This window comes from Neoarius graeffei, chromosome 28 (genome assembly GCF_027579695.1).
Source record: "Neoarius graeffei isolate fNeoGra1 chromosome 28, fNeoGra1.pri, whole genome shotgun sequence".
Lineage (NCBI taxonomy): Eukaryota > Metazoa > Chordata > Actinopteri > Siluriformes > Ariidae > Neoarius > Neoarius graeffei.
Window position 1 is genome coordinate 51,007,350 of NC_083596.1, and position 24,114 is coordinate 51,031,463.

Sequence of the window (24,114 nt, forward strand, 5' to 3'; positions counted from 1 at the left end):
GTGAGTGTGAATGGTTGTCTGTGTCTATGTGCAGCCCTGTGATGACCTGGTGACTTGTCCAGGGTGTACCCCGCCTTTCGCCCGTAGTCAGCTGGGATAGGCTCCAGCTTGCCTGCGACCCTGTAGAACAGGATAAAGCGGCTAGAGATAATGAGATGAGATGAGATTTTTCTATTTGATTGACATGCTCATGGAAGGTCTTTCAAACTACTACTTTTGAATGCTGTTCTTGGACAGCTGTTGGGTAAATTAACAACATTCTATTTATGGAAAAAAAAATCGAGTTTGGCACTAAAGGTTGATTTCTGACTGTGTTTATTCAGCCGTACCCACACCAGGGATCTCGCAGTAATAAGGAGAAATCAACAGATTAAGATTTTATATTCACCTACCAAAGAGCAAACCCTCTTTTCACTTCTCCACCCACAAGCACTGTTCAACAATCTCCTGTTCACCCCTGCTGCTTCTTCCAGCACACCTGACCACAGTCACAAGTTAATCACCGGACTCAATCTGCTCTGTTTGAGGCCTCCAAGGCTTCCAATTGCAAACCCTCATTAAAAGTAATTTTTGGCACTCCACTCTCAGGAACCCACGGCCACAGAGATCGTATAACCCGGTCTAAAATTGATGTAATCACTAAATGAGAGAAGATTATTATTGGTCCCATCAGAGGTAATTGCTACTTTCAGGATGCCATTACCTTTCAAGAATCTATCTAAGATCCCCTCGGCACCATAAGGCTTTTCATACGAACTCATCAAGTTTCCTGCATGAGTTCCCTGGCCACCTTAAAGGCCGTTCCAGTGATTAGAAATATAAAAGATCTGGGGGAGTGAAGTTACTTCATCGTTGAGTTTAGGAGCATTGCATAACGTGCATTATGCAATCCGTGGCAATTTTTGACTTTTCTGGAACATTTTATTGGTTTTACCTAGATTCGTCTCAGGTCGCACACTACAAAGCATCGTGAGAATATAGGTAATTAGGTCAGGTAAGTATCACTGCTTACCACAGGTGGTCAGATCCAAGTGCACATATATTTCTGACCAACGCACATGCATCAGTTGCATCACTCTGGATTCGTCCATGGAAAATGATAATCATCCATCTTTAGTGAGCACTCAATCTTGGTCAGGGTAATAGTAGAGTCAGTGCCGGTCCCCAGAATACTGGGAGAATTTTGTGAAGCCTGTCCCCATGATACTGGGGAAGGAGATACCAGCCTGTCCCCAGAATACTGGGGGAATTTTGTGAAGCCTGTCCCCATGATGCTGGGGGAAGAGATGCCAGCCTGTCCCCAGAATACTGGGGGAATTTTGTGAAGCCTGTCCCCATGATGCTGGGGGAAGAGATGCCAGCCTGTCCCCAGAATACTGGGGGAATTTTGTGAAGCCTGTCCCCATGATACTGGGGGAAGAGATGCCAGCCTGTCCCCAGAATACTGGGGGAATTTTGTGAAGCCTGTCCCCATGATACTGGGGGAAGAGATGCCAGCCTGTCCCCAGAATACTACGGGAATTTTGTGAAGCCTGTCCCCATGATACTGGGGGAAGAGATGCCAGCCTGTCCCCAGAATACTGGGGAAATTTTGTGAAGCCTGTCCCTGGAATACTGGGGGGGTTGATGCCAGCCAACCTGTCCCTGGAATACTGCAGACATTCGGAGCATCCTGGCCCTGGAATACTGGGTGGATGCTTAACTGTGTATCCCTAAAAGGCAGGAATACATCCGACATTCACTTTCATTTACAAGGACTACTTTTGAAAATTATTCCTGACATTAACACACAATATCCAGCTGATCAAATTCTTTATGAATATTCTGATGTCAAATTCAGGTGTTGGTATTGTTCCAATTATTATTGAAATGAAATGTTCAAAGAAATGTAATCACTGCTGAACTCTGAGTGATGATCATTTCACTCCATCCACAGAAATCCCTCAAAATAGAGGAACACATTAAAGTCACAAAAGCAATTTGCAAAGATTACAAATTCACACTCTTCACTTGAGATGGAGTTTATTTCCAGTTGATTATCTGCGAGTGTGTAAGCACCCAGAGGCAGTACGGGTAAAGGGTCGTGATTGGCAGCTACTTCAATCCCACAAACATTTATCTTGATATTTAAACATTCATTGTCTGAGTGTACATCCATATATTAAAAAAAGAAGAAGCTTGTGTTGGTTTCAGCTCGCTCACATACACCATCAGAACAAAAGTGTGAGTATTCACTGACAGATCACAATAAAAGACTGTATCAAAAGAAAAAAAATACAAAAGAAAACATGAAGAAATAAAAAAGAACTCCCAAAAAAACAGCTTTGATTTTGTCATAGAATTGTCTGGTGAAAAAAAAGCCCACACACCTCAGTCCGTATTGTGGTAAGTGCATGATGTTGGCTTTGGTGAAATCTTTAAGAGACATTTACAAAATGCATTTGATTACACATACAAAATGATATTTAAATGATTTTCATGTCATAATCAACTCAGCACTATGTCGCAAGGAGTACGCGGAAATAAACGTAGCGAATTCATCAGTGTTTTATGAAATAACTAGCTAAAAGCTAGCATAGCTCGTAATCTCCTAGACATTTCTTTTGATCGAGCAACACTTAAAAGCATGATGTAAAGCTGCCCAACAGTTTCTGACACTGAAAAAAAAAATGTATATAGTGTACCTACATGGGTTTTTTACTTTTTGTTTTTGGTTTTTTTTTTTTGAAAAACATGACCCATTAATGAGCTACAGCCCCCAAACACTAACTATTAGGGAACATTGTAAAACAAATTTGAAAATAGCTGTCCAAGTACAACAAAGAACATAATTTGAACATATAAAACTTCAAAGGGTTTTTGTTTTTCCTTTTGTTCCCAAGCATCACCACATTCACCAGAAGGTCCCCACAAGTGTGACAGTGTGGTGAGGATAAATGCTAAACATTAAAAAAAGGCAAGTGTAGCACAGAAAACATGAAAAGTTTAGCTAAAGTGTTCAGGAGATAAATGTGAAAGATGTTCACCAGTCAGTTTGTTTAAAAAAAGTTCAACACTTCTAGTTGTAATCTGTAGTATCCCGTGGGAATAGCAGCAGAAACTTTAATGTGCGAGCACGGTTTCAGTTCAAACGTGCAAGCATATCGTAAAAATTTCTGTCAAATGGGTTTTAACTGTCTAGCGAGTCAAAACGATTTGCAAAACACAAAACAAAGGCTGGACTTTATATTTGCACAAAAATAAAAATCATAGACACCTGCTACATAACTGCCAAACAACATGGCAAATAAAAAGACATCATAGATGTCTGAGGAAAAAAAATAAAAACAACTACACTATCACTAAATATAATAGCTTATAACTGTAAGAAGATAACTGTAACAGTAAATGTGTGCCAAAGATACAAATCATGATGGTCAGTAAACATCCAGCTGTGTCTTTGGCCATGAGACCTGTTTACTTTTGTTTTCCGGGTGTTTACATGTTGCGTTTGGGCGTTGCTGTGGAGAATCCCGCCTCCATCTCTGTCCGCCTATTCTTGGTCGTAATCTCTCTTGTAGCCTCTGATTGGTCAGATCGGTGATTAGGTATACCCTGGGTGATACCAACTGGTCGACTTTTCCACTGTCCTCCTGAAGGATGATTACAAGAGTACTGATCACTGTGAGGCCCACCCAAAACATCTCCTTCAGCAGCGATTTTCAGAATTCGTGCTGTGCTGCTATTAGGATAAGCAGCCTGTAGGGGGAGATGTGAAGGTCGAACTGTTGGCTGACAGCTAGAACTAGAACCTGACAGCAGTTCCAGCCAAGCGGTACCACGCAAGGACCTTTGTTGCTGCTGAGACATGGAGGTGTCCTTCTGGGAAGGGTCAAATTCACAACCACGCCCCTGTCTCCAGTTCCTACCTTGCTGAACATCACCACAAAGGTCTCCTGCATCTGCACTGTTTTTCCTGCGGTGGAAGGATGCGGCCATCTTGTGGCCATTGGAAATGAGGGACGCATAAAGGTCGCTGGTCTGGAGTTCAAGACTATCTGTATCTAGAGAGCGACTACGTCGGTTGAGAGCAAGTGGTGCAGGAACTGGAGGGCTCGGGCGGCTCAGGCTAAGGTGACGAGGAAGGCTTGCGATACCCCAAGCGTTACTCAGCAACAAACTTTGCTCATAGGCATCGAAGGTCCTCTGATCACACTCGGCAAAAGCATCCTGCTGTAAATAGCAGCCATCATCTTCAAACGCCTCAAATGGGGATGCCAGCTCCTCCTCTTCCTCTACAGGCTCTGGCTGTTCACATTCGCCCTCATTCTCCATGTCAACCACATCGAAAGTCACAATGGTGGGAAGAGCACTTAGGCTTGGTCCAAACGGTGAGCTCGATTCCGAGCCATCCAAACTCTCTGTGGAGTTGCGATAAATTCTGGTGTTTTTGGTAAAATCAACCAATGCTTGCGAGAAACAGACCATGAGCTCCTCCTGAGATTGACTGCAGCCACTGGTGGGTTGTAAAGAGCCATCATCTGATGCACCGCACCTTTCTTGCTTGGAATATAGTACTGCATCTTTGATAAGGCTTGCTGCCTTGGAGACTTGTGTGTTTAACCTTGAATCGGCAGTAGATCCGTACAAGGTTCTGTGCTGCATCTGACCCCCACTAGGAGGCAAAACTTCTTTTAAGGCTTGAGATCCTTGCAGTGGTCTGGATCCAGACTGATGGTGTGCTTCATCCTCTGAGCTTTTGTACTTCCCCTCAAGAGGGTTTGCGTCACTGTATAAATGGTCACTACAATACAGATGCTGATCTTTGGACGAGTTTCTCAGGTTCTGCAACTCGCAACATAGCAAAGCATGCTGGATCTTACTCAGACGCTCCTCCTCCGTCTCCATGGCACCAGATTCCAAGGCAGCAGATGTCAAGGCATAAAGAAGATCTCCTTTAGTTTTGTTTCCACCCAACAACCCCTGATTGTCTTTAGAAGGTAGAGGTGGACTGAGCAATCTATCATCAGGCTCAAAAAGTTCATAAAGGGCATCGCCACTATAGCTGTCCCGGGGAAGTCTTTCCTGCTGTGGACGTTCACGACTATCGTCATCAGCTCCAGGCGTCGTGGAATCATAGTAACCCTCGTCGCTGTTTGGCACCGACCCCTGTCGGTCACTCTGAGGAGTCAGAAGATCGGTAGGTGTGAGGACCGTTTCCGTAATTCCCAAAGGACTAGTGCTGGTATTGCCACTAGTGCTGGTGGTGACATGGAAGGAGCTGGTTGGCTGATCAGGAGTGGAAGAATGACTGATGGTCTGCTCCGATGGTAGGTAGCACACCTCGCTGCCTTCCGACTCCCACAGGCTGTGCAGGTACTCGCTGTCCACTTCATCTGGAGTTGCCATCTCCTCTCCACCACCCTGATAAGTAACAAGGCAGGAGCTACGTTTGCCAGCATTACGACTTCCTCTCTCACCGGACACTGAACTCTCTGCGACGCTGACGTCATCCTGGTCAGCGATGATGTCACCACAACCAGTCAATGAATCGAAACTCTTGAGAGAGGACACATCTCCGAAGATCAAGTTGTCAGTCGAGGTGGACACTGTGGGCAGGTCTCCCTCAGGTACGTCTGTATGTACCTCAGCGAGACGCGCCATCTCAGAGTCTGCGCATAGCGGCCGCCGATACGTAACCAGGCCACCCTTTTTCTTTTGTTGCTTTTCTTCCTCTGCCTCATCCTGGCCCTCATCACCACTTTTTTCTTCTTTCTCTTCCTCCCCAGTCTTCCCCTTGCTCCTTAATTTCTGAGGCACTCGTGTTTCCTCCATTTTGCGTGCATCAGTGGCAGGCAATTTTGTGGAATCACTGCTGTCAGATTTCATAGGCACATCTGGCTCTAACAAATCTATGTGACTCTTGCTGTCGTTGTCACCATGACAACTGAGGTTTGTCAACCTACCAGGCACTGTTTCACCAGAGGACATTTCAAGCGTCTCGTTTTTTTCCGCTTCAGCATTATTTTTGCTTTTCCTGTGCTTCCTAATGCTGCTGAAGAGACCTCTGAGGCCTCTCTTCTGTCGCGGGAGCGACTGCGACTTCGCAAAACTTTCCTGCGCTTTGTGCAGGTCACTCGAGCCGTTTGGGTTGTGGAATTCAAACTCCACCGAGGTCACATCACCGCCACCTCTCATGCTGTCATCCCAGCATGCTCTGCTCACGCCATCATAAGTCTGACTCTTGGTTACGCCCATTTTATACGACCACCTTCCTTGACTTTTGCCTCTTCCGACGAAAAAGCTGGGCAGCATACAGATGCTTTTTCGACCTCCGAAAAACTTGAAGGCGGTCTTTCTTAGCTTCCCCGCCGGAGGCGTCTGGGGTGACTGAGGATCAGGCAAGATGGTGTCTGATGGCTGGCCACCACCAGCTGCACCAGGCAGCTCATTTCCCATTGGAGTCTCCATGGCGACTCAGAAACTCGCTGTTACAGTCGTATGATCATGACATGGAGGATTCTGCTGCGTGCAGGTGAAACTAAGGATGCTGACAAAATGTCCATTGAACACATCTTCTGCCATGTCACATCTGAAAAGCGAAAAACAAACAATTAGATGAGAACACCAAAGACACGTGAAGTCCATGCGAATAAGGGAAAATAAACCTCAAGCGCTGCAACATAAAAACCAAAACAGTGATGGAATGAAATGGAAATGAAAGCAAAACCAAGGTGGAGGTGCGACAAATCAGAGCCGTTAGCTTGCCCAGCGCACAAGTGTCAATGTCCAGCGTACAAAAAGTGCACAAAGGGCTAATTTCACTCTGATTCTGATTCAACAAACAGACTAAGGCTACGTTTACATTAGACCGTATCGGTCTCGTTTTCTTCGCGGATGCACTGTCCGTTTACATTAAACCGCCTGGAAACGGGAATCCGCCAGCGTCCACGTATTCAATCTAGATCGTATCTGGTCCGGTGCTGTGTAAACATTCAGAATACGCAGATACGCTGTGCTGAGCTCTAGCTGGCGTCTCATTGGACGTCACTGTGACATCCGCCTTCCTGATTCGTTGGCGTTGGTCATGTGACGCGACTGCTGAAAAACAGCGCGGACTTCCGCCTTGTATCACCTTTCATTAAAGAGTATAAAAGTATGAAAATACTGCAAATACTGATGCAAATACTGCCCATTGTGTAGTTATGATTGTCTTTAGGCTTGCCATCCTTCCACTTGCAAGTGGTAAGTGATCTGCGCTGGGATCACACACACAGCGGCTCAGTCCCGAATCGTGGCTTGTGCGCTCCACTCGCGCGCTGTGTGAGCTGCGCAGGGCCGGAGTGCGCACCCTCCAGAGGGCACTCGCTGTTCAGGGCGGAGTGATTTGGAGCGCAGGATGCCTGCGGAGCTGAGCGTATCCGTGTATTGGCGTTGCTGTGTGCACGCAAATCGTGTATTGGTGTTGCTGTGTGCACACTAATCGTTTTAAAAACGTTAATCTGATGATCCGCTGATACGGTCTAATGTAAACATGGGCTAATAAGTTTGAAAGAGCAAGTATTCTTCAGTTAACTTTAAATGCTCCACTGAGGTTCCTCAGGGGTCAGAGTTCCGATCACACTTTTACCTTTTACAATTGATGTGAATTACCATTTAAGTGCTGCGTCATAACCGATGTCATAAATTACAAACAGTTTTATGACAGGACATTCTGCCTTAACAGCAACAATTATTAGTCTGATGCTAAGTTCTGAAGGATTACAAATGCAGGAGTCTAAAAGCCACGACAAACCAGACGTCTGTTTTTCATGTGATTAATTTGCATGTCCATATATTTTTTGAACTGTTGTTTTTGCCATTATTACACAGTGAAAAGAGAGATTTTTCTGAGCTTTTGCACCATGAATAAATGTATCAACCAATCATGTTGTGCAGAACATGTCACATGGTGACACAGGAGACAGCCTCAAACGTAGCAGTGAGACTCTGCGATACGATACAATATGATGTCACAGAGGTTATACGCGTATTTCACCCGCGAACGTTGCTCCTTAATGAGATTATGATGAAACACTCCTTGTCGTCACTTGGACCCAAAACCTTGTCCTTCTTGAGAGCATGCCGATAATTATTGCCTTCATCATGACGACATGACTCCATCCTTCAAAACCAGTATGAAACAAGAATGAAATATTTTTTAAAAATTCACATCGGACTCAGCGTGCGTACACTGTGTGCGAAACTTTCACACAAATTTTTCACGTTTTCGTATCACAATATGGTGTCGTATCTGGTGTGTAAAGTGAAAGGCTTTCAAAACCGCCTCGGTAACATTGCGTCCAGAATCCAATCCAATCTTTTATTCGATCTATTATTCTAAACGTCTATTTTTAAAATGGTTATTATTCTTCAGAAAAAAATAAGCTCTTTTTAGCTAATCCTCTCCAGATGACACTTCAGGTCCATAACAGCACTCTGACACATTAAGATAAGATAGCCTTTTATTATCCCACAAGGAGAAATTTACAACAAAGGGAAACATAAAATGGACGCAAAATGAACGCTTTGATGACGTATTCAATAAACATACACTTACATAAATACACGTACATTATTTGTAGCTACAATTCACCTAACCTGATTTTACCTCAGCAGAAACCCCACCCGTATTCCTACACAATCCAGCCTCCCTTCGCGACCTTCTGGTTTCACAAACCCGCCCCCTGTGCTGCGATTGGTTGAATTTATTATCCAACAGGCGGGCAGAGTCTAAAGCATCCAATCACAGCGCGCGAGGGCGGGGGTTTCTCGGAATGCGGGTGAGGAAACAACAAAGCCGTCGCTAACGGTTCGCTCGGTTAGCTACCAAGCTAAAGCTTCGTTTACCCAGATTTCATATCGACTTGAAATAATTTTTAATCGTTCTTAGTTTCGTTATTCGCCTGAAACAATAATGAACGTCAAACCCATAAAAACAGCATCGACAGTAACAGATTAAAACCAAAGCAACAAAAATAAGACTCACCGTTTTATATATATATATTTTTTTATTTCTGTCTCAGCTGAGGTAATTAGCAACAGCCTGTGCAGGAGAAAAATAGCTTGAACGTCTGAACCAACTGGTGGTGCGTCACTTCCGGACAGATCGCAAGGCACGCCGGGAAATGTAGTCTGAGTATTAGATAAAACTACAGAAATCATTTTATACCATCCGGAAAACGGTGTGTTACAATAAACACTAACAGATCAGTCTGAAATAACAGGCTTCAAAAAACAAACAAAAGTTTTTTGATTATATCCATCAGATTAAAATGGTTTACTTCACATGCTGAAGTTAAAATGTTTATGGAGATGATTTTAATTCAAAAGCATTTCTAACATTTCACACTGCTGAAAGTAAAATAAATCAAAATCCCTACATATATCCATCCATTATCTGTAGCCGCTTTATCCTGTTCTACAGGGTCGCAGGCGAGCTGGATCCTATCCCAGCTGACTACGGGCGAAAGGCGGGGTTCACCCTGGACAAGTCGCCAGGTCATCACAGGGCTGACACATAGACACAGACAACCATTCACACTCACATTCACACCTACGCTCAATTTAGAGTCACCAGTTAACCTAACCTGCATGTCTTTGGACTGTGGGGGAAACCGGAGCACCCGGAGGAAACCCACGCGGACACGGGGAGAACATGCAAACTCCGCACAGAAAGGCCCTCGCCGGCCACGGGGCTCGAACCCAGGACCTTCTTGCTGTGAGGCGACAGCGCTAAACACTACACCACCATCTCTCTCTCTCAAGCTTTCCCTTTGTACAAATACGCAAATGCAGAGAAAGTAAGCTGAAGTTTCCTTCCAGTCGTCCAAACAGCCTGTAAATTAATTTATACCCTGTTCAGTGCTGAATCTCAGTCTGTTCCCAAAACAACAAAAAGGGAAAAAAAAATCCAATAATGTGTTTCAAAAGAACTATTTATTCAAATATTCTATTCATTCATGTGCACATAAAAAAAAAAAGCAATGATTATTTAACAGGAAATTTACTGCAACATATAGAAACTCAAGTGGACGAATGTAAAAAAATAGAAAATAAAAAGCAAAAAATTGCAAGAAACAAAGAATGTGAAAATCAAAATCAGTAATAACGTACAAAAATATATTTGTTTCAGTGTGCTGTTTTTATAAAAATCAAACACCAACAAAAAACTTTATATTTTACATTTTTGGTCTTTTGATTGATTTGAACAGTTAAAATATAAATCACGTCCCTTTGTTTTTGGAGTTGTGTCCTGGTGCAAAAGAGACAAATGAAGCTCGTAAAGAGTGGAAGCTTTTAGCCTCCGGTTTAGCGTGATGGTCACTGACTGATGAAATTTAGAATAAAAGTGTTCAGAAAGAATCCAGCGTTGCCTGAGAAAAGGTTTATGAAGCGCTTAGGAATGTGTTATGAAGGCTCAGTGCAGGTCCAGATTTTTACAAAAGAATCAGGAGACTGAACAACTGAAACAAAATACAAACAGGACCTTTCAATAAAAGGCAAAACAAAAAAAAAAGGTAATAAAACATGTAATGGAGTGAAGTTGTTTTTCATCTTATCTTTGATCATCGCATTTTAACTGTGCAGAATTATGGCTTTGAAACTTGTGTAGCATTTATTATGTTTTTTTTCCCTTGCACTAATACTTTGCGACAATGTCGTAGCTCTGTTTTTACACACCACACGTGTTATTTTAACACAGAACAGCAAAACATTTACAAACTTTAAAAAAAAAACCCCGAAATAAACAAACACCTTGTTTGATCACTGTAACAAACATTAAATCTTTTTCAAAAGAAACTCTTTTGTTCAATTGTAAAAATATATTTCACCGACAGATGGCACGTTTTCAGAAATGCCAATGTAGCAAAAAAAGTGCGAAGGATTTGAACCCAGTGATCTCACTAAGCTTCATTTATTAAAAGTATTTTAAAACATCATTTACACTCAGAAATTCAGAAAGGCAGAAATGTGTGACGTGTTTAAGGCGTGTCACTGAAAAGTTGCTCGATTCGAGGGCGTGGCTTATATTACAGTGTTTACATTATGTATGATGTAAAGGAATGTTGGGGGGGGGAGATGCCATTCCATTATTAGCACTAAAGTGTGTAACAAATGGAATTTGTGCAGGGGGCATGGCTAAGAAATGCCATCGTCTAATAACATTGTTCACGTGAATGTCATGAAGTGTTTCATGATGAAAATTAATTCTGATAAATGCCCGATGTGTACTGTAAGGATGTTTGGAGGCGTGGCTAAAATGTTATTTGTAATATAATTAAACATGTTTTATATATTTGATCATGTTTGATTTTCTGTGTTTTAGCTGAAAATCTGTTCTCAAAATTTCTTTATTTTAGTTTTGTTAGATTGTTAAAAAATGAGGTGTGGCTAAAATACTGTTTAGGGGGCAGGTCTAAAAGATGACTCGAAGGTAATGTCACTTTAATGATTTTGTGTGTGTGTGTGTGTGTGTATATATATATATATATATATATATATATATATATATATATATATATATATATACACACACACACACATCAGCGTGTGTCCTGAGTGTCTTTGTTGCTTCCCTTTGGATCTCGGCGCTTTCCCAGATGTCAATTTTGTTACTATGGAGATTGGAGAGGATCCGTTTTCTCCACCTCCTCTTTGGAGATCTGGGTTGCCATAGAAACAGGTTTGTCCTTCACCACCTTTGGCTCGCTTTCGCCTTTTTCCTGATCCGACTCTGCTTCTCCTCCAGCACCGTCACTCAAAGACATGCGGGCTCCGTTTGGTTGGTCAAAGCAGGAAGTGGGCGTGGCCTCGGCATGGCCATTCTGATCAGGAAGCGTGCTGATTGGTCGATCAGAAGCTGCGAGAACTCCATCAGCGATCGCCAGCTGCTGCTTGGTGGATTTTTGGAGGAATTTATGTTAGTGAAAACTGTTGATTGTGAAAATTGATTGCTACCAGATAAATTCAAACCAAACAGCTAAATAAATAAAAGAAAAGAAAATTCAGTATAAATGCGCAGAAAAGCATAAGAAATGTCGCTTACTCTCTGTAGTTCCGTCATCATCCTCTCCTTAGAGGTCTGTCTCACTGTCAGAGACAGCAGGGTGTCCAGGATGGACTGTCTTGGGTGTATCCCTTCATCATAACGGTTGTACATCCCACACCAAAACCTGATACACACACACACGATCCATGTACATCAATATCTACCCTACTGTACTAAAGTTTATGTTATTTATTTTTATATATATATATATATATATATATATATATATATATATATATATATATATATATACATATATATATATATATATATATATATATATATATATATATATATTGTGTGTGTGTGTGTGTGTGTGTGTGTGTGTGTGTGTGTGTGTGTGTGTACTTGAAGTGCAGTGGCAGTGTCTTGGGTCTCAATAAGCCGTTGTGTGTGGTGCGTTTGTACAGTGGGTTCCTGAACTCATCCTGATGCTCCAGGAGATAGGGCCACACGGAGAAGGTCCTCTCTCTGAACCTGTGTGCGCACACACACACACTTTAATACCCAAGAATACCATCTCCTACTAGCAAGCAGAAAAACCGTAAAAAACCACATCGAGAACAAAATCACCTCTGGTCGCTTCTGGTTTGTGTATTTTTTATTACTTATTATTTTATTTGTGTTTGCCGTGTAATTTTTATTCTAAACTCGATGTTTTGTTCTCCAGCCTGTCCAAAAAAAAATGCTAGTTTTTGCACACAAATGAAAACACAGAGATAGAAATTTAAATGAGGAGAAACAGATATCCTGATCGACTGTCGCTAAATGTGGAGAAACACAAACATGTCCCTGTCAGTGACTCGCCGACCAGCAGGAGTTCTGGGGTTAAACAATCACGTGTGCCAGCTTGCTCGCCGAACATGTTGATCAGTTTGCTAGAATGTCGATTCATCAGTTAGTTATGTTACCCCATTAAAAATTTGTTCGCTAGCTAGCTGTGTTCGTCAGTTACATACCTAGCTAGCTATGTTTGTCGGATACCTCGTGTGTGCGCACGCGCATATATATGTGTGTGTGTGTGTGTGTGTGTACCTTAGCTGCTCTCTCTCTCGCTGGCTGTTGCAGATGAAGTTACCGTAGTGACAAGAGTAAACGTGTTCGTGGATGGAGAGCAAAAAGCGTTCGTTAAACTGAAACGCGCAAGGGAACTGCTCCATCAGCTGCCACACACACTCCATAAACTGCGTGAACACGGGGGAAACCTCTTTAGGGTCACCTTCCATATGACCACACCTAAAAAAAAAAAAAAAAAAAAAAAAAAAAAAACCACACAATCATGTAATCTCATTACAGGGACATTAAGTTCTCACAAATCTGGTAAAATCACAACACTGTTGCTAAGCAACTGCAAAAGTATTGATAATGTGTAAGCTAGCGAATGATTGCACTAATGATTTAGCAGCTGCCCACTGTGTTTTCTGTTCACGCAGTTTGAAAACATCCTGAGCATGAAAACGAGCAGCGTCAACATTCCCCTCAGGTGTCAGCGGGGTAACAGTTCAGTGCTTATCGGTTAGTTTGCTCGCTGTATTTTCCAGATTGTTTGCTGGTGAGGTCACTCGCTTTGTCAGAAAGGTAATAAAATATACTGGACTGATCCTGGAACATCAAAACTCCACTGAGATATTCAGCAGTGAGCTTCTGTTAGTTAGTTCGCTACGAAAATAAACATTTAGAAAGTACGACAAAAATATACTTACTTGGAATTCATGCCTGGAAAACAGAATTTTCGGATTTCTGCCAACGTTTTCAGACTTATTGAGACATTTTACAAAAATGTGAAAAAAAATGCACATAAAAAGTAAAAATATATGAAGTGCGTGCAGCGTGATTACAGGTTCTCTGCATGGATGTGATTGGTCCTTTAGCACCAGATAACAATACAAATAATAATAATGATGTTTGGTTCAACTTTAATATTAAACTTAAACATTTCTCTTTTATTACCTGTGACTGAATTTGTGTCCAAAAGCAATCCACTCTTTCTCTATCAGAACCTGAAAAAAAAAAAAAAAATCAGGAACACATGAACATTAGTGTCATACATAAATAAAAAGTACCGTATTTTTCGGACTATAAGTCGCACTTTTTTTCATGGTTCGGCTGGCCATGCGACTTATATTCCGGTGCGACGTATATATGTTTTTTTTTTTTTTTCACCGCGGAATAACTGGAGCTGATGCCGAGTCTGACGACAGCCACGCAGAAGAAGAGGAAACTGCACTTCGTCTGCCGCTGGAGTTGGCAGAGTTGTTCAGAAGCGACACCGAGGATGAGGAATTCAATGGATTTGCTGATTTGGAGTGAAATCGTCAGCTTGATAAACTTGATTGACCTGTGTTTTATTATTAATGATAGGCCTATAGTTATTTAAATAAGTTATGTAATGATTTTAGGCAGTGCTTAATTTGTGAAGTGGGAGGTCCCGGAACGCAGGAGAAGGGTGGGTCCGGCGACTCAAAAAAAAAAAAAAGGCGGGGGGGGGGGGGGGGGGGGGGGGGGTTTACTATAACTTTACGCACACGCGCTTATGTGTGTAAAAAAAAAAATAATAATATCAGACATTATGATCTTAGAAAACGCTTTAGTGACGAACAGTTACAGACAGTAATATGTCGTGATATGTTATAAAATATTTTTTATTAGGATATATATTAAATTTATCTTCTAAAATAACAGACTGTACTCATAACACAACCGGTTTATTTCACCATTGAAGATCAGATCACACAAGACGTGAGTTAAATGACTCATTTTAAGGATTTAAGTAGGGGATTTAAAAGCAGTGCCAGCGGGACTTCGTGGCTCAGGTGGATAAGGCGCCACACCATAAATCTGGGGACCCGGGTTCGATTCCGACCTGCCATCATTTTCCGAGCCCTCCCTGTTTTTCTCCTGCTCATTAAAAGCAGTGCCAGCAAACATAAGTGCAATCAATTCAAGTAATAGTTAAGAAATAAAGGGTTTACAAAACAAGTTGGAGAATTCATTTTAAAAATTTTAGTAAGCTTTCTTGTTTTTTTGCCATTTTTTCCACAGCGCAAGCTAACGGCTACAAAAAACCCAGTGTTCTATTGAGCGGAAATATACACCCCATGTCCCTCCCTCTTCCCCTTTCGCATAGATTTTGTGGATGTCACAGGAGAGAAATCACAACAGATATCAAAACCGAACACTAAACAAATTTTTATTTACTTATTTAATTTATTGTTTGATTTTTTTCCCCTTTGTGATGGTCACGGAGGTGATCTGATCCATTTAAATAGCTGCCGGAACACCGAATGAAATGAAAATAGCTGCCGGATCCGACGACGGAGGTTACGGATCTTGTTCTGTCATGTTCCGGCTCAAATTAAGCCCTGATTTTAGGCCTGTAGGCTATTGAATAACTTGATGTTACGGTACATATTCAGCCAGTTTTTCTCTGGGCTATTATAAATGATTTTGTTTTGCATTTTTAAAAATAACTCTCCTTCCAAGATGAACTTTATTCTTCGTCTCTGATGTTATGGTGTTAATGGTCTGAATAACGTTTAATGTTTTTATCTGATATGATGTTAACTGGCAGGCGCACTTTCTGCCCGTTTTTTTCTCTGAGCGGTTGTTGTTGTTTTTTTTTTCACTAGACGGTTGTTTTTACTACCGTACCTGTCTTTGGAGATGATATACCTATAGAGTGCTTCGAGGTCAGCGCGAACCCAGTGGCGGCCATATTGGAAGTCAAAGGTCGCTGTGTCAGTGCATTGTTGTTGTTCAGTGAAGCAAAAAGGGGTGACAATGCCGAATACGTGTGTCATTGTTGGCTGTAGTAGCCGGGGGGAAAAGGGTGGCAAAAGCTTCCACAGACTCCCTAAAGTCGTGACTAACGAGGGAATTGCAGCACAGGAGAAAAGCGAGCGGAGGAGACGACAGTGGCTGGCTGCCATTAACCCATCAAACTTAGGACAACTTGACTGTATCCGGATTTGTTCTGATCACTTTGTGACAGGTAGGTTAATATTGTCTTGAATTTCATAGTTACTAAAATAAATGTGATATAAACTATTATCTTTTCTATGTACTTTCAGCAATGATTAATGGATATATTTGTCACATTAGGTAGCTTATGTCTACTGCAGTGCATTGTTGCATCAAATGGCATTTAAGATCTAGGTCTAGTAATGTTTATGTACACATGCTTTAGTTCACAAAATGGACTTGGGTGAAACACTAGATAGTTCACAAGCGGCAACAAGCTGGGGTCAGCTTTCCATTCCTTCTCACTAACAGTGTATGGATCCACATTCCCAATGAAACGTACCTTCTCAGCATAACGCTCCCGTGCCTGCTTATCCAAACTATCACAGTAGTGCTCCATCACTTCAGATGTCTAAATTCTTAAAAAATCCAAGCTTCTAAGCCCTCTAACGCGGAAACGAATCAGTGAATGTGTACTCTATGATGTGTACTCTATGATGTGTACTCTATGAGCGCTCTGGAGCGAGTGACTTCCAAGATGGCCGCGCAGACCGCAGTGTTACTATTTTTAGCATCATCTCGGAGCACTCTATAGCCTACTTGGCCTCTGATTTGATGAAATAAAATTCGACAAAAATGAAGAATGACACTCCTCGATGATGACTACAGCTTTAATAACAAAGATGAAAGAGCCATGGGGCGATAATAAGCCCTACCGCTAGAAATATTCTAAAAGCAAACTGATTAATGCATCAGTAATGGGCTACTAATATTAGTTATAATAATAATAATAATAATAATATAGGCTATTAGTAATAACTATAGTGATAGTGTTAAAGATAGTAGTAGATATTTAAAATAATCAGACTAGGCTACTTACAGGGCAAAGGGCGCGTTATCACTGCTCAGCTGTTCGTTTATTAAATAAACAATGCAGTCGCGCAGTAACCACGCGCCGCTTATCAGATACAATCACAGATTCTATGGATAGAATAACCCTTCAAAAAAGTGCGACTTGTAGTCCGGTGCGACGTATATATGTTTTTTTGGTCTTCATAATGCATTTTTTGGCTGATGCAACTTAAACTCTGGAGCGACGTATAGTCCGGAAAATACGGTAAGAGTGTGTGTGTGTGCGTGCACGCACTCACCATGAGTCCTTTGATGGTTCTGTAATAGGGGTCGAGCAGGATGCAGGCGAGAGAACACACCTGAGCTGTGCGATCCCATCCATCAGAACAGTGCACTAACACACTCGCTCCCTCATCACCTACTGCCTACACACACACACACACGTATTGTTTTTATGGGGACACTCGGTCCTTAGAAACCAGTAAATCATGCATATCCACACACTTACATTTGGTCATGATTAAATGATGATGATAATAATAATAAAGATTATTATTATTATTATTATTATTATTATGTGAAGAACGTACTTTTGCGAGGAAGACTCCTGCATCCATGACAGCTTTGATGTGTCTCAGCCAGCCGGAGTTTTCCAGTCCGGTCAGGAAGTCACTCATCGACACGATTTTCTGAGCACACGCTAAACATTTAACCCAAAAAAAAAATTTATTAAATTCAAAATAAAATAAAATAATCCCAAACATTGAACTGTCAAGAGATTCGACTAATAAAATGTCTGACACTTTGGACGTTCAGTTGGTCCCCATAAAATAGGTCCATTTTAAACAATAAGTGTGTGCGCGCCTGCACTCACACTCCAGTAGTTTCTGTAAACTGCTCCTCATGACATGGATGTTCTCAATGCCCTGGAAGTGAAACCTGATGTTGGCGTAGTTATCCTCGTTTTCGTAGCCCTTACCCGCCGCTCGGTTAGCCATAGCATTCAGCTACACACACACACACACACACACACACACACACACACAGTTAGCTTACTAATGTACATACAGTAGCTAGCTGGCTAATCGACAAATATAGCTAGCTTGGCAGTTACCTGATATACACAGATAGCGATAAAACCATCTCACAAACATCGCTCACAGTACACAGCTTTAAACTGTAAGGTTAAAGGTCACACACTGTCCACAATGTATACAAATTGTCATTAGGGTTAAAGGTGGTACCTTCGGCCGCGTGTCCACGACGTAAATGAAAGGACAGTTGGGATTGGCCTCGCTGATGGCCTGCAGCATCTGTTCATCCTCGATACAGCGAGAACTTAAACCTGAGAGAGGCTGACTACACCGACAGATCACTGCCTAGCAACAAAACAAACAAACATGTAAACAACAGCAAATCACAAATGCTATCACACTGTTCGGGTTTCTCGACAAACAATCGAAGGAGAGACAATTACACATCCGTTCGTCCATCTATACACCTGTCTGTACGTCCATCTGTCCTTCTATATACCCGCCCATCCCTCTACAACTCCGCCCCTCCCTCAATACCCCCACCTGTACTGTATGTACGCCTGTCCCTCCATACACCCATCCGTCCGTCAGTCCATCTCTATACCCATCTGTCCATCTATAAGTCCATTTGTCTGTATGACTGTCAGTTCATCTGTATCTGTCTGTCTGTACATCTCTCTGTCCGTCCGACCATCAAAAGAGAAACAGAAAAACAGCAGGAGGGCACAAAACAATGAAACTAAACCTGTGTGTGTGTGTTTACCTTGGTATCTTTGTGATAATACGACAGAGCAGGCAGCCGACCCCGACTCCTAAACTTGGCGCTGCCTGTTACCGTAGCAACGCTGGCACATTTAGGAAGGCCGAGCACTGACGGATACGTAGAGCAGAGCTGAGAGAAAAATGAAAAACAGCAAACTCTGTGTTTACAGGAAGTGTAAGACTGCTGACTGAGACAGGAAGTGCTCGTACCTCGTACTTGCTGTTGAGGTCACTGAGTTCCCAGAATTCATTGGGCAGGCCCATTCTGCTGAAGTCAGCAGTCATGCTAATGAGGTCCCAGCCTCGTCTCCGCTCGTCTCCACTTTGCTGTGGGTTGTAGATGAAGGCGTAGAGCTCCTCCTCCTTCACTGCATCATCACAGTCACATCATCATCACAGTGTGTGTGTGTGTGTGTGTGTGTGTGTGCGCGCGCGTGTGTACCTGGTTGGGACAGACGCAGGAGGGACTGATGGACGTCCTGGGCTTCCTTCTCTCGAGGCAGCAGCAGGTGGAGACGCTGGAACGTTTTACAGTGGATGAGCAGTGGACATCCTGACACTGTGGTGGGAAGTTTCTCGATGGATGAGATGTGATGATGCAGGACCTACACACACACACACACACACACACACACACACAGTTTCACAATGGCTGTATTTCCAACCAGTGAACGAGGAAGTCATGTTCAGCCAATCACAACATGCGTCATACACGACATTAATACTAAGATGTTTTATCTAACATTAGCTCACATGCTAATAAACACGGCTCTGAAAAACTCCTGAACTTAACATGAGCTAGTTTGATCGTTTTACCAAACGCGAGTTTATTCAGCACAAGTTTACTAAACACAAGCTACTTTGCTAGAAAACGTGATTTCCAGTTTTGAGGACACAATAAAATTGTGTAGCTGCAGCTAAAATGAGATTAAAATTGGCTCCTGTTTTTCCTGACTTAATATTTAACTAGAAAACTAATAAAGTATCATTGGGTACCTACCTAGCTTAGTTAACGTAGCTAAACAATTGTGTAAATTAACCCAGTAGCCATGAAAGCTAGCTAAAATTTAGTACTTTTTTTTTTTTTTTTATTGGACACTTTATTAAGATACGCGACACTGCAAACACATTTGAGTTCCAGCTCTAGGTTTCTGAAAGAGCTAAACTGACACTTCATTTTATTACATTTACAAACTAATCTAACACGTGCAGCTGCGAATATCTTAGTGTTAAACTCATCTGACATCCGTACCACAGTGCATTATGAGTAACACACAGGTCAGTTCAGAACGTCACATGATCGGCGAACGGAAAACTAACAACTACCAAGAAGTCTCGTTGGATTCCGTGCGTTTCATTAAAATGAAACAAAACTACATTCATTACCCATAATTCCTTGCGTGTGTTGTTAGATTGCTCCACATAAATAAGGTGAGTTGCTGTGAGGTACAACGTCCCGATGGTCGGCTTTTTAGCGGCGTATCTGTCCAGGAGTTTCACATACTCGACCTGCAAACAAACAAATAATAACTTTATCCGTATAAAAAGTCATATAAAGTCTACTTTTGGATAAAGTACCAACACATCTGAGAGAAATGTTGATATTTCGGTGTCATTTTTATCACCACTGTGTCTTTGTATTGAACATAAATGACAGCAAGCTTCATCAAACTTCAATCATTTAGTCAAACCCCGCCCCTTCCTGGAGAGAGTAACGTCATCGAAACACCTCCTGTGATCTCAAACAAGCTTGTGAGTCTCAGACAGAGGGCTGTCAATCAAAACATACTCATTAGAATATTAGGCCACGCCCACCCACCTGATTGCTGAACTCACCCTGTGTCCGAAATCGCTCACTCGTTGACTACTCCCGATATAGGGAATTACTATATAGAGGACTATACAGTGAGCTCATCGGTAAAATGAAAATGTTTTCGGACATTACTCCGTCGCGCTGGTATTTACGTCATTACTGTTGCACAATTAAAACGTGCCAGATCAGTCGGCTGGTGGGGTTCAAAATAACAAAATACATGCATGTGTTTTTGTGATAAATCCATATTATACTGAGCGCATTTCCCACATTAATCAATACAAAGTACCTGCAGCTTTCAGGGTTTTTTTTTTAAAATCAAGGCTGAATACTTTCTTTTGTTGCCGCCTTTTATAAAATCAAATTTGAGACTTTTAATTTGATTTCTTTCAGCACGACCGCAATGCATGATGGGATATATTGCTTTGGTTAGTGACCATCGTTGTACACTACTTTTAGTGATGCATTGTGGGATACTTTGAGTGCACTATATAGGGTGTAAATAATCTCATCTCATCTCATTATCTCTAGCCGCTTTATCCTTCTACAGGGTCGCAGGCGAGCTGGATCCTATCCCAGCTGACTACGGGCGAAAGGCGGGGTTCACCCTGGACAAGTCGCCAGGTCATCACAGGGCTGACACATAGACACAGACAACCATTCACACTCACATTCACACCTACGCTCAATTTAGAGTCACCAGTTAACCTAACCTGCATGTCTTTGGACTGTGGGGGAAACCGGAGCACCCGGAGGAAACCCACGCGGACACGGGGAGAACATGCAAACTCCGCACAGAAAGGCCCTCGCCGGCCACGGGGCTCGAACCCAGGACCTTCTTGCTGTGAGGCGACAGCGCTAACCACTACACCACCGTGCCGCCGGTGTAAATAATCCTCACTATAATTTCGGACAGCACTACAAAATGGCGTCCGCACTATATAGTGAGTAGGGAGCGATTTCGGACACAGTCTCAGTCTTTTATCACTTTCATAGCTTTTTTTTCTGGATGTGTAACAGAAGTGCATGTTTGAACTGTTTAATATTTCACAAAAATTCACTCACAATTCTTGGGAATCACGTGCGTGCGTGTGTGTGAGAGAGAGAGAGAGAGAGAGAGAGAGAGAGAGAGAGACAGAGTCAGTCACAGTGCACAGGAAATCTTGAGTCTTCTTTTGGCACCTCACACACACACACACACACACACTAACTCACTTTAGACTTTGAGACTGAGGCATATGAAACACATGGGCAGTTTTGGAGTTTGTGACAGTCCCATGATCACTCAGGAAACATGGAAAGTGCTTTACAATGCATCATAAAAACAGATAAGTGACATTCCATGTCCCAACAGCCAGCCGCTGTGTCCGGGGATCAGGTTGTCGAGGCCCCTGCCTTCGACTGCCACCCAATCCACACTGCACCAGTCCCCTACTGCTACCTCTGTGGGTGGTGAACCCACAGGAGGTCGGGCCCACGTCACCTCTTTGGGCTGAGCCCGGCCAGGCCCCATGGGCAAAGGCCCGGCCACCAAGCGCTCGCATACGAGCCCCAACCCCGGGCCTGGCTCCAGGGTGGGGCCCCGGCTGTGTCATACCGGGTGACGTCACAGTCCTCGGTTTTTTCTCCATAGGGGTTTTGGTGAACTGCTCTTGGTCTGGCCTGTCACCTAGGACCTGTCTGCCTTGGGAAACCCTGACAGGGGCATAATGCCCCCGACAACATAGCTCCTAGGATCATTCAAGCACACAAACCCCTCCACCACAATAAGGTGGCAGTTCCAGGAGGGGTCGCGGATTGCGGATACAAGTGGCCGAAATGAGTTTCCTTCGCAGGGTGGCTGGGCGCTCCCTTAGAGATAGGGTGAGAAGCACAGTCACTCGGGAGGAGCTCGGAGTAGAGCCGCTGCTCCTCCACATCGAGAGGAATCAGCTGAGGTGGCTTGGGCATCTTTTTTGGATGCCTCCTGGACGCCTCCCTGGCGAGGTGTTCCAGGCATGTCCCCCCAGGACACGCTGGAGGGACTATGTCTCTCGGCTGGCCTGGGAACGCCTCGGTGTTCTTCCCGAAGGAGCTGGCCGAGGTGTCTGGGGAAAGGGAAGTTTGGGCTTCCATGCTCAGACTGCTGCCTCTGCGACCCGGTCCCGGATAAGCGGAAGAAGACGAGACGAGACATAAAAACAGCACTTCTTATCTCTCTTGCTCTCTCACACACACACCTATAATACATATTTACTTGACACCTGTACATCAAAGCATATTTGCATATACTGATTATGACCGTGGGGTGATGCATGAATGTCAAAGCGCACACACTTCATTTGCATCACAGCATCCTGTAGGAGCTCTCGTGCACTACTTAGGGCACTCAGAGGATTTTATCCCCTACTGACCCACTGAGGCTGATTCTTTCCCAGTCTGCGCTGTCTGTACAGTTTAATATCAATACACTCAGCATTAGATAAACTGCACAAGGTTTCACTTCTCTAAAAGTTATCACACCCTACAGAAATACCTTCATGAGACACACACACACACACTCACTCCCACTCTCTTTCTTTCTCTCTCTCTCCCTCACACACACTCCCACTCTCTCCCTCTCTCTCTCTCACTTTCTCCCACCTTCATCATCATTTGCATTGATTGGTTTGATTGTAAATCTCACCTTTGGAGTGAGAATGTGCTCCATGGCCGAGGCTCTCGGTGCGGTGGTGCTGTGCTGGAACTGAGGGCTCTCGGTGCGGTGGTGCTGTGCTGGAACTGAGGGCTCTCGGTGCGGTGGTGCTGTGCTGGAACTGAGGGCTCTCGGTGCGGTGGTGCTGTGCGGGAACTGAGGGCTCTCGGTGCGGTGGTGCTGTGCTGGAACTGAGGGCTCTCGGTGCGGTGGTGCTGTGCGGGAACTGAGGGCTCTCGGTGCGGTGGTGTTGTGTGGGAACTGGCTGCTGCTTCCTCCGCATCGCTTTCAGGAAATCACACTGACAGGCTCGAGCGCGCCTGCACACATCAGCTGATCTTTTCACAATATCGCGAGAAGAGTCGAGATCTCACTACATTCTTATCAAAATGGCGTCTGGCAAAGTTCACTGGTTTAGAGAAGCGATACCAAAATGAATCATTATATCCGAGTTATCGCGCTGCTTTGAACAAAATAAACTGTTGAATCTTTATAAAATTAGCAAATGTTGCTAGGATATCAAGCAGTGCTACAGGCGGCCTCGATATGTGTCTGTAATTAGCGCGTATTAACCGGATGCTAACGCTGGGTTATGCACAACCCTTAACCCCGGCTGGGCTTCATGGGATTTGTAGTTTTCCTCAGACTCAAGTTCAGCATTGATTAGTATTAAAACTTGGCAATCAACTTCTAGGCAAGATATAGTATTCAAAATAGCACAAGTCACCGATAAACTATTAAAGGATGGGATTAAATTATCATTTGTATGGGTTCCTGCCCACTTAGGTGTGGTTGGCAATGAACTTGCTGACAGGTGTGCTAAGGAGGCGGCCGGTAATGATAATATAGATTTAGAGGTGGCCAGAGGACATTAAAAATGCTCCTGCTGTTGGCAGCTTCAAATCTAGGTTAAAGACCAAGCTGTTTTCAGATGCTTTCTGTTAAATAA

At 43.2% G+C, this 24,114-nt stretch overlaps 2 protein-coding genes across 3 annotated transcripts; both read right to left on the bottom strand.

The window, feature by feature from the left end:
- Nucleotides 1-2,005: 2,005 nt before the first annotated feature.
- amer1 (APC membrane recruitment protein 1) lies at nt 2,006-9,092 on the bottom strand. The gene is made up of 2 exons (XM_060912392.1): nt 9,008-9,092; nt 2,006-6,571 (listed from the first exon to the last, which is right to left on the bottom strand). Exon 2 carries the CDS (start codon nt 6,448-6,450, stop codon nt 3,478-3,480), a length of 2,973 nt encoding a protein of 990 aa, XP_060768375.1. The 5' UTR covers nt 6,451-6,571; nt 9,008-9,092; the 3' UTR covers nt 2,006-3,477.
- A 928-nt stretch (nt 9,093-10,020) lies between these two features.
- mtmr8 (myotubularin related protein 8) lies at nt 10,021-23,726 on the bottom strand. Of its 2 annotated transcripts, none has more exons than XM_060912116.1 (14): nt 23,157-23,726; nt 20,065-20,187; nt 19,121-19,283; nt 18,889-19,046; nt 18,680-18,808; nt 18,127-18,261; nt 17,757-17,889; nt 17,473-17,582; nt 17,182-17,307; nt 14,021-14,070; nt 13,106-13,306; nt 12,419-12,547; nt 12,068-12,194; nt 10,021-11,915 (listed from the first exon to the last, which is right to left on the bottom strand). In XM_060912116.1, the coding sequence occupies exons 1-14, from the start codon at nt 23,178-23,180 to the stop codon at nt 11,637-11,639; spliced, it is 1,887 nt and encodes a 628-aa protein (XP_060768099.1). In that variant the 5' UTR covers nt 23,181-23,726; the 3' UTR covers nt 10,021-11,636. The 2 variants fall into 2 exon arrangements, with proteins under 2 accessions (XP_060768099.1, XP_060768100.1); XM_060912117.1 differs by having other exon boundaries at nt 10,021-11,912; nt 23,157-23,725.
- Nucleotides 23,727-24,114: the final 388 nt, after the last annotated feature.

Coding starts and splice junctions, on each gene's coding strand:
- amer1 (XM_060912392.1), bottom strand. CDS start 6,450: ATGGAGACTCCAATGGGAAATGAGCTGCCTGGTGCAGCTGGTGGTGGC.
- mtmr8 (XM_060912116.1), bottom strand. CDS start 23,180: ATGGAGCACATTCTCACTCCAAAG. Junction 18,262..18,679: donor ATTATCACAAAGATACCAAG/GTAAACACACAC, acceptor TTTTGTTGCTAG/GCAGTGATCTGTCGGTGTAG. Junction 11,916..12,067: donor TGATGACGGAACTACAGAGA/GTAAGCGACATT, acceptor AAATCCACCAAG/CAGCAGCTGGCGATCGCTGA.